The 10,629-nt window shown below is 46.0% G+C and overlaps 2 protein-coding genes and 1 non-coding gene across 4 annotated transcripts in view; 1 reads left to right on the top strand and 2 right to left on the bottom strand.

Annotated features, from left to right (window-relative positions):
* The first annotated feature begins 288 nt into the window (after positions 1–288).
* On the top strand, positions 289–5,659 carry LOC144709194 (protein DEHYDRATION-INDUCED 19 homolog 4-like). Its single transcript, XM_078582641.1, has 5 exons — positions 289–568; positions 685–824; positions 4,764–4,841; positions 4,941–5,203; positions 5,281–5,659. Exons 1-5 carry the CDS (start codon positions 475–477, stop codon positions 5,387–5,389), a joined length of 684 nt encoding a protein of 227 aa, XP_078438767.1. The 5' UTR covers positions 289–474; the 3' UTR covers positions 5,390–5,659.
* LOC144709193 (callose synthase 12-like) overlaps positions 5,229–10,629 on the bottom strand; it is a 6,834-nt gene continuing 1,433 nt past the window's right edge. Inside the window, exons 1-3 of one of the 2 annotated variants that reach the window (XR_013582970.1) lie at positions 6,665–10,629; positions 5,745–5,837; positions 5,229–5,679 (exon numbers count right to left, since the gene is read on the bottom strand). The exon at positions 6,665–10,629 is cut by the window's right edge and continues 1,433 nt beyond it. Coding sequence is in view for 1 of the 2 variants with exons in the window: in XM_078582640.1 (XP_078438766.1) it covers positions 6,675–10,629 (3,955 nt within the window). In the remaining variant the exon portion in view is untranslated. The other variant, XM_078582640.1, reaches the window with a different exon arrangement.
* LOC144709962 (small nucleolar RNA J33) lies at positions 8,937–9,016 on the bottom strand. The gene has a single exon (XR_013583176.1). It is a non-coding gene; the product is annotated as a small nucleolar RNA J33 (small nucleolar RNA).

Genomic DNA, 10,629 nt, shown 5'->3' on the forward strand with positions numbered 1-10,629 from the left:
TCAATGGATGCATCAATCTACCCATCTACGTCAAAATCTATCAATGATTCATGGGTCCATCTTCCCCGCACCTGTTTCTCCACTTATTCTCTCTTTCTATCTAATCTGTTTTTTTAAAAGAAAAAAAAAATTACTTATCAATTAAACAATGCTATTTTACTTTAATATTTAGGGGAGTTATTGGGTCGAAAAGTAAAATGGGCCGGCATTAGTGGGCCGAGGGAAGCCCAAATTCTTGTGGAAATGCCACGTCATCGGCGAGTTTGTTCGGCCAAAATTGATCAGCTTTGTTCGGCTACCTTTCCCCCCTCTCGAGGTTCTTCCCCGTTCTACACTCTTCTCTAGATTACGCGAAATCCTCGGCAAATTCCAGGAGAAGAGGCAGTGGGGGGGCAGCAAGGAGGTAGAAATCGCCTTGGATTGGCGGAAATTTTGTGATTGAATCGATCTTTAGGAGGCCGCGCCGGAGTTTTCATGGATTCCGATCTTTGGGCGTCTCGCCTTGCAGCGGCCAAGAGGCAGTACGCTTTGCAGCAGCAGCAGCAGCAGCATCAGAGCGGTCGATTAGGTATTTTTGTGGATTTTTTCCGGCCTCGGATTGATTTTTTTTCTCGTTTTTCTCTGGATATGGTGATTTGGGGCTTTTTTTTTTCGTGTTGCTTAATTTGCTTATTTTGTTCGTAGATCGGTTGATCTTCGACGATTTTGACCTGGAGGAGGACGGAAGGCTTGACTTTCCCTGTCCGTATTGCTACGAAGATCACGATATTGCTTCTCTGTGCTTTCATCTCGAGGAGGAGCATGCATTCGAATCCAAGGCGACGGTGAACTCCTCTCCTTCTGTGAAGCAATTAATATATATTTCTGGATTCTTCGTGATGCGTAGAGTTTTTTAATTGCTATTTTTTGAATGGTTCTCTCTTGTTCTGGTGGGTTCTCATCTTGTTTCTTGAATGGAGCTGTGATCTGTTTGGGGTGCCAGCAGTATTGATTGAAAAAAAAACTCCGTCTAATATCCAAAAAAAGGATAAAGTTGGAATCTTTCCTGGCACACCTCTGCATGTCGACGGATTTCTATGGTTAGTGATCCAGGGGAATATTTCTTTCTAACACAGCTGATTATTTTTTCTCCCAATACGTTATCTTGTCTAGCTTTCTTTGATGATTACTTAGATGCTTTCACTTTTTCCCAGAGGTGGAGGCAGCCAGAACTCTCAAATTCTTTATACTGGTCCCTGATAATTTGATGAAAAACCTTGGGAAACAAACCAGAATATAGAAGATCAAAACTCATGAACCTTTCCAGTTTTTAGATGAAGCATGCAAAACCACAAAATTTGATGAATTGTGATGGATAGAAATCCATAGCCCCACAGACTTGTTTCCAAAAACTAATGTTTTACGTTGTTTGCCTTCATCGGGGCAATCCATAGACCCGCAGTCCTGAGGATATGGTTAAAAGCTTACAGTAGGTCCATGAGCAGATTTATAGATGACAGTATGGATGGGATTCATATTATTTTCGGGAAGTGCATGGACATGCAGAAACTCAAAATTGGAGGATCTCAAGCTATTCCTGTGATTGTTAATTATTAGCGTTGGCTAGCCTAATCAGAGCTCTTTTGCACATTGTTCCCTGTCTAGTATATCATCCACGCATGGGGCAGGAAGCGAGTGTCTGTGGTTTTGTTGGGAGTGCAATAATCAATGCACAACCGTCTTTCAGCATCCTTTTTATCACCAAGATCACTGGTCTGTAGTAGGAGTTTGACGAATCCTAGATGATACCATCTCAAACATATCGCGACCCAGGGCTTCTGTGAGTGTGGGGGTACTGATATTGCCTCACAGCGAATACGGAAGAACCAGCCTGGAGGTTTTTCCTATGGTCTTTTTTTCCTAGGGGAGGAAATCCTACCAGCAATTCAAGACATGGGTATGCCTGTCTGAGCTGTTTGGCCCACTCAAAAGCTTAAGCTCTGGATTCTGGGATTGGTTCCTCACTCTTCATATGATAGAGCTCTTCGACGGAGTTATCTCTTCGTGTAGAGGATTTCTACGCTCAGCATGCTCAAGATGCTGTTATGGCTGAGACATAGATCCCTCTGCTTACCATTCTCATGAACTCTGAGAAATATCTTTGGGGAAACGAACTTCCCATTGCTTTTGATCAATCTAATCCCGAAATCTCAAATCACACGAGGTCATGCAGAAGAAGAGTAGAAGAATGAAGATGATGATTGAACTCGGCTGCAATAGCCTCATTCCTCTAGATCAGGGAATCTCCATTCTCCAGCTCTCTCTCCAGGTTATTTCCATCCGCGACGGCTTTTCCCACGCAATGTCTTGTTTTACATGCAACTTTGGGCCGCACGTGCTCCATTTCTGGCATGTTTCCTGTGCTTCCTCAAGTAGTTCCTTCTCAGGTTCGTACCAACCATCCACCACAATTTACTGTGAGTTGTCCACAGTCAATCTCCATGGAACCGAGGATCCTCAGGTACTTCATCCCCAAATGAGATCGGTGTCAACTTGCTATATGGGCATGTTAGCTGCACTAGCCGTCTATTTTATGTTCCTGTATATTTTTGTACTTTCCTTTTCTTTGTATCATGTACGGCCTTTTATAATAGGCCCGCTAATATGCATCCCATATTAGTATCCCTATACATAGGAAAACGCGGAGTAGATGAAAGTAAGGAAGTATTTGTTTTCATTATCTCGCAGTTCAAGAATTCTTCCACAACACAATCGTTTTGTAGCTCCTTGATCACTCGTCTGCAAAATAGCCTGCCTGCAAACAGACGCTCCATTCTTCATCACTACCTGTAGTTCAAATTCACGTTAGGAGGTTCAATTGTGTCTTAATTTTTCCACAACTCCTTGGCAATGAAATTATGAGTTGTCCCACCGTCTACGAAAACTGTTACAGTCTGGGTGCCAGCATTTGTCAGAGCTTTGTCATGTCGGGCTTTGTGAGTCTGATCACAAATTTTTGAAAAAAAGAAAATCACCTGAAATGGGTTATGATATCGCCCAACTAATTTCTCAATTGATGGGGCGAGGAGGTGAAGAACTTCCGATTAATAGGACGAACAATGTACTTCATGAAAATGGAAAATTAGCTGTGATTTTCCTTTGTACTCCCACGTAGTTCACTAGGATTGAGAAGGTGGGGAAAGAAGAGCTGAAGAACACGGAAATGGAAGAAGAAAACGTTGGGAGGGCTCCTGCATGAGAAGCTCCCTCTGGTCACTGGCCCGATCCCGCTTCCAGTCCTCAGTTGCAGTTGGAATTGCCTCTGCCAAAATAAATGCGGAATATGCTTCTGGTTTCCCGCTGTCGCTCCTGAAGCTCCCGTGCACGTGCGGGGCTTTTATTCTCACGTGAGCTCCTCACGCCTGGGTCCTCTTCTTTCTTTGATATTTTTTTGGAGAAGAAACGACTTGTATCAAGTTATCAACCCGATATTGTTATAGATGTCAACAAAATACGGCAAGGACCAGGTCTCACAGTAAGTCCAAGAGTTTAGAGAAAGAGAGAGAAAGAGAGCCTTTGGGTCCCTCCACACTCCTCCCCCCCACGACGCCTTGGAGGGCCCCTCTTCTGTCCTAAGGCCCACCTAAACCGCTCCTGCGTGTGCTACTCAGGAGCTAGTTATTCTCGTTATCATTGTCAATAGCAGTTGTCGCCGGCCCTTAAAAGAATTATCACCATCACAATCAACAAAAAACTAAGCTTGAGGAAAAAACTGTCATTCTCACAAGCTCATCAGTTGTGTGGGCCAATAGCTCTTTTTGAGATTCTCCACTGGATCTTGTAATGTCAGATTGATTCTTGCTTTTCATAATACAAGGTTCCTACAAACGAACAGATAATATTCAATGGCAGACCACATATCCGCATGAGACCCGCCCAGTCAGCATCAAAATAACATGGATTTCCAAGTGAGTTGAGGAAGTTTTAGGAAGTCCACTTCAAGGGTGTTGCTTCAACTGCCGTAGAATGTGCTCCAGTAGAGGCAAAAGTCTGAGTCAACCCACTAATCAACAATACTGAATAGAATCCCGAAGTGAGTCACAATCCTCACTGTCGAATTTTAATTTCAAGTCCACTGGTGTGTCCTTTGGCTTTGTTTCCACTGGTGTGTCCAAGACATACTTGATTTAAGATTAATGAGGGGTCTCAGATTCCACACTTGGTGGCGGATGAGTTCTCTACGACATAACTACTGTCAGAAACATCCAATATTGAGGAAAATTGCTGTGTGAAGTTTTGAAAAAGAAATCCTATATTATTTTAAGGCCGTATGGCCTTATATATTGTGTTTTACGTCTATCTGCATGTACGGTGAAAACTGCACACAGCCATGTCAGAAACATCCAATATTGAGGAAAATGAGCCATCAGATGTCAGAGCAGACGGCTGGAGTGCGTAGAGAGGACAGCAACTGGCTGTAGATCCTTATTTAATTTTAAATTTATATATTTTTTTAAAAAGCCGTAACCACCCGGAGTTACATGTGGAGATATTTAAACTCTCCTCACCACCTGGCCAATCTCTCTCTTAACTGATTACCCCTCTAGTGAAGCAGGATGCCATGAGGCCCTTTAAATTTATATTCATGTCCACAGGTATCGCGTAAGTACCTCCTTTTTGCTTTTATCATGATCTTTTGTATAGACTTGGCTCTTCTGAGTTTAATTATCAACTCCTTTTTCGTCTGAGAAGAAAATGGACCTAATAATTCTTTTGGTCTACAGGTCTGCCCCATCTGTTCCTCAAAAATCTCAAGGGACCTGGTCAATCACATCACCATCCAACACGGGAACCTGTTCAAGATATCCTTATGATTACCATCTATCTTTATTTATATTTTCTGTTCTCTCCATGTCTACAAATCCTCTTTTTAGATTATAATCCTTGACCGAGAAGGTCACGTCCAGAGGCGCAGGAGGCTGAGGAAAATTGCCATGCCCAACAGCCAAGTCCTGGCACTTTTGGGCCGGGACTTGAGAGAGGCTCATTTGCAGATGATCCTCGGCAACGGCGCGACCCACCAGTCCAACCCTCCCCCGGCAGACTCGCTCCTCTCGCTGCTCAGCCTCCCACCGCCCGAGCCGGAGGAGCCCCCGAAGTCGGCGCCGGTTGCCGTTGATCCGCCAAAACGGGCACTGCCGTCTTCGTTAACAAAGAAGCCCAGGTGCCGTATCCGCTGCCGAAAGCCGTTGAGACAAGAATGAACGTTCATGGTCCAATGTTGACTTGTTTTTTATCCAGCTTTGACTCGTCGTTGACCCGCGAGGAGAAGGAACAGAAGATGGAGGAGGCCGCCGCCAGGGCGACATTCGTGGGCCACCTTGTCTTCTCCACGCTGCTCGGCGACTGACGTGGACGAGACATATGGCCGCCATGCGGTGCCGCCATTGGCACTAACAGTGCCGCCGCCCGCTTCGGGGGATGCCCATCTCAGCCCCGCTTCCCACAGCGCCGCCTTCGTGCAATCGGGATGGCGGAGATTGGCCCGTTCAATAATCTGCTGCCCGTCTGTTTCAATCAAAATCTTCCATGCTTCGATGTCTATCAAATTATGTGAACTGGTCTTCTTTTCCATGCTCCAGACTTAAATGGAACAATCTTCCTCATTTTCCTTGGTGAATTGTTTTGGTCGCATCGACACTATGAGAAAAAGGCTAGATGTTGGAATTAATTGACATAATTGAGTGAAAAAAGAAATATTATACCCAGACGCAACAATCGTAGAATGAGAGAATGGTAGAGAGAATCTAAAAGCTCGTTGACAGGATGGAGGGAGCCAGCTTTGCTCGTTCATAATGCTGCAGGAGAGGGGCCAACCATCAGTTACTGATTAAGATGACAAATCAGAACAGCCAGCAGGAAAGAATCATTGGTTTTTTACCCATTAGAGAAGGATACAAATTAATAAGACACTTAATGACCAAATAATCAGATTTATCCATTAGAGCGACATAAAAAAGTATCAGAAGAAGAGCCCGCATCAGTTTTATCTATTATAGAAAGATACAAATTAATAAGAAACATTAGTGACCAAATCATCTATTATAGAAAGATACAAATTAATAAGAAACTTAATGACCAAATCATCAGATTTATCCGTGAGAGCGACGTAAAAAAGTATCAGAAGAAGGGCCAGCATCAGTTTTATGTTTTATAGGAGGATACAAATTAATAAGAAACAAGATGCGAGAATCACCAGTTTTATCAATGAGACAAAAAAAGATCAGAAGAAGAGCCATCATCAATATTAGCCATAAGAAATAAGATGGCTTAGTATAAAATTGTAAACATTATAAATTTCAACAATTAAAGAAGGATATAAATTAATAATAAATTAACGGTGTGAATAATCAGTTTAGTCTTTGACAGAGACATAAGGGAACAGAAGAATTAGAAGAAAATTGTTAGAATCGACATCAGTTTTGCTAGTGAGAGGAAGATCAAGATCAACGAAAACATGGGGAACCAAGATGTAAGAATCAATAGTTTAACCCATGGGAGAAGGAAAAAGAGGAAGAAGAAACACTGTAAGATTCATCAGTTTTACCCATCGGATCAAGATGAATAAAATATATAAGCAGAAGAAACAAAATGCAATAGGAAAGAGGGGAGAAAAGATAGATACCGATGTCGCATCAGAAGGTCGGTTTCTTGCCCACAATAATCCGAGAAATCTGCAGCCCACGGCTAAACGCTTCATTGAAGAGAATCCTCGTCTGCATCGACTGCAAACCGGGCAGCCACGACAGAAGCGCCAGAGGCACCAAAACGATTACCCCAAACAAAATCTCGTAAAGACGGGCCACTGCAATCACAAAGCCCCACAATCTAGTGCGCTGCAAAACGGGCCTCAACACCAGGGCAATCTGAATCAGCCCCCACCCCGTGGGAACAAACGCCAGCAGACTTGTGAAAACGTCGACGAACAAGAACGCAGTGAACTCATACAGCAGCAGAATGATCAGTAGCAGCAGCACCACAACCAAGGACTGCACAGTCCTGTAATAAATGTGCTCCTTTGCCGCATACTTCTCCCTGGCATAGGACACTAACCAGAACACACCCGCCGCCACCACTATGTAGATCCATGACAGCAGATACACCGCAATGCCGGTGTTGCCGTGGGCGATTTTGAGCTGGTAGACGATCCCATACTGGAAGAAGAAGAACCGGAGGTTGAGGATGACCTCGAGAGCCCTGCCCAGAAGCCCCGTGTTCCTCAGATGGTCCTGTTCCTCATACCACCATGTCTCCCAGCTATGCTCTGCCTTGGTGAACACTCCCCCTCGGTACCACACCCAGTTCATGAACTCGCCGAAGTCATTGTAGTTCTTCAGCCAGTCGAAGCCTGATGGGTTGAACACGAACGGGGCGAGGATCCAGGACATGACCAGGAACCAGCTGGTGAGAGTCAACACGATGTAAACGACTGTGTTCTTTGCCAGCGGGCTGTATGAGGCATAAATGGTGAGAATGATTCCAAGCTCGATGGCCTTCACGAAGTGGCTGCGGGCGTAGAGCCTGTAGTTCTCCCCGAAGCTCTTGTGCTGCACCACAAAACCGCGCCCGGTGGGTCGGTACTTGGCCCCTCCATGGAGAATCGTTCTGCCGAAGTAGTGGGCCCTTGTCCCCATTGAGAAAGTGAAGAACACCGATGCCATCTGCAGCTGCATTGTGATGAACTCCCAGACTGCCGTCAAAAAACCATGCTCGAGCGAGTTCTCCACGATCATCGGCAGGGCAGTGAACAGACCCAGCTGTATTATGAACTGCTGATTCAGCACAGCACCCAGAGCCCGGTTGCTGCTCGTCTGCAGTGACGACTTGAAGCTGTCTTCCAGCCCACTCAAGGCTAAGTAAAGACGGCCCCAGACAAAAGCATACACAGTCAGTATCACCAACATTGTGCTGAAGTAAAAACCCACCGTTGTGTAGTAGAAGGAGAGCATGCGGAAGAAGTCCAGCCTGTGGCCCAGTCTGTACACTTCCCTGCTCAGGACTTGCTCGCCATTCCCACTGGCAACCTTTGCCTCAAACATGGATATTTGGTTCAGCCCCACATCTCTGCCTTTACCCACTTGAATGTACTCGTGGTGGGTGACATTCCCACCGCGAAGAGTGCAGTTGAACCCTGCGAATATGTCTTCACTAATGTTGATAACTCTGGAGGCTTTGCTGAGGCCGCCACGGCTGAGAAACCAGAGCCGGTCGAACACATCAGGGTGGCCATAATGCATTCTCACCTTTAAAGGGTTCGCAAGAACTCTCTGGCCAAGGGTAACAAAGCTGGTCTCCTGCGCAGACATAAACCAAGCGAGGGAAGACACCGAGCCAGTGAAGATGTGCTCTCTCACACCCAAGATTGTTGGCTTCCGGGCACCGTGATTGTGAGAGAACTCCTCCAGAAGGTTCCTCATCTTCAGGGCTTCTTCAAAGTAGTTGTCTTGATTCATGTCTATTGTCTGGACAGCGTCGCCTCGGGTGAAGATGACGGCATGGTTCTGATTCTCTGGCTTGCCCTCCCCAAGCTTCAATGGCCCAGGCAGCCTTATCCGGTAGATCTCCACCTCCTTTTGAAGCTGCTGGTCATACTTCACCAGAACAGAGTAGTACTCAATCTCGTCTCTTCCACTGTGTACTTCGTCTACATATGCGACGCGCAGAGCTTCGTTCATCTTCATCAGGTATAGAATCTCCTCCGCGCGTGCATCCTTCTTGGCCTTCTGCGTGCCGTAGATCTGGCAAGCAACAACATAGGTGAACTTCATCTGGGCAGTCCCATATTCATGGCCTTTGAGCAAGGAACTCAAACCGCTGCTGGCTCTGCTCAAGTTGCCTGAGGTTTCTGTCTCCCTCAAAGATGAAGACCTCACAGGAGAGAGCTCCCTTGTTGTGGGCCGGATGTCCATTTCAGATGCAGAGTCGAGAAAAGCGAGCATCTTGAGGGCCCTGTAGTAGTACATCATTCCTCTCACTGTCCTAGTCAGCGTCTGGCCTCTGTGGGAAGCCCAGAGCCGAAGATCATTCAATTTCTCCCCCCAGATCTCCTTCTCATCCTTCATCCCCTCCCTACGCATCCGTTCCTTGAAATTCTCCCACTCGTCGTCATAAATTTTTTGAAGGTAGAATATAATAGAGATTCCATCTTCGTTCTCGTTCCGGAGCTGCTCCTTCCCAAATAACACCTCCTCCTCGTAGTACGGCGTCAGAACGCTGAATGACAACATCTTGTCCACACGGGGTGCACGCGGTATGTTCATGAAGACAGAGTTGGTGAAGAACGCGATGCGGCGTCTGGCCTCGAGATTCTTTGGTACATTGCTCATGGAGTCCTTGGACACGAGCATCGTGTGCAGCCGCCTCACGTTCTTATAGAAAACAACATCACTTGAATCGGGCAACTCGATGGCATTTTCAAAAAGCAAGCCAGTGGAAGTTCCTCCAGCCCGCACCCAGCCGATATCTCCCAACTCCTCGACGGATTTCTTCTGGGCAGGGAAATCACGCTGCACAATTTCGTACAGAGTCTGTAAAATATTCACCACTTTGGTTAAGTCCTTTTCCGGCTTGAGAAGCAGTGCAAGCAGTTCAGTCAACGCCTGATGAATCACGTCCAGAGCCCGCATCCGATATTCCATTGTAAGCCTCCCCACGCGAATTGAATCATCAAATGCAGAAAACAAGTTAGAAATGATCCGCTGTTCTTTGGTTCCGTCCTTCACGATGTATTTTAGCAGATACTTCACACTGTCATAAGCTTCAATGACAGCACACCGCCTGTACTCATGCTTACAGATCTTCTTCCAGTGCTTATTATCCGGCGCATCTAGCTCCCTGGCTTGTTCCAGGGCGAGAAGCAGCTCATTCCCAAGGAGGAAGCTCGGCCAACGGATAACTCGAATATCCCAATCATTGGGTTGAAGCTCGAGCAACTCCATCTCCCTATCACTGATGATGTCTTCCTCTCTAAAAGCCTCAATTATCTCGTTCCATATCAGGGCAAAGCGGGTAGCCTCCACTTGACTGGACTCAATCTTATTATAAGGCCGTCCAAAGCCATACCTCAACTTCAGCCGGAGCAACCCTTCATGAAACTTGCTCTTCAAAGTGCCTCTCTCCTTGAAAAGCTGCTCCTCTGGCATCAGGTTAAACTGCATTGCACTGGCAAAGAACTGGAACCTTAGCTTCAGCTGCTGCACGTTCCTTATCTCCCCCAAGTGAGACATCAGACCGACCAGCGCCCCGGTCATAGAGGAAAAGATAGCGTACCATATCTGTATGTCCATCAAGTATATAATCACAACAGGAAGCCAGAAAAGAACCGCACCAAACTTGTTCGTGTTTGAGAAGAACTCATGCCATCTGTAAGTAGCCGTGTTCATCTTCCAGATTATCTTGGTGGGAGCAACCATGGGCTTGATCTGGAGGAAGTAACTGAAGATGAATTTCACAGAGAGGACAGACACCCAGAATAACGAATACTTGATGTTATCAATCACTCCTTCTCGCAGCCCGCGGCCGACGAAGGTCCTGCTCTGGAACCACCAGGTCAGTACATAGAGTATCCTCCAGTTTGTGGTCTCAAGGAAG

The sequence above is a fragment of the Wolffia australiana genome, chromosome 11, assembly GCF_029677425.1.
Source record: "Wolffia australiana isolate 7733 chromosome 11, ASM2967742v1".
Lineage (NCBI taxonomy): Eukaryota > Viridiplantae > Streptophyta > Magnoliopsida > Alismatales > Araceae > Wolffia > Wolffia australiana.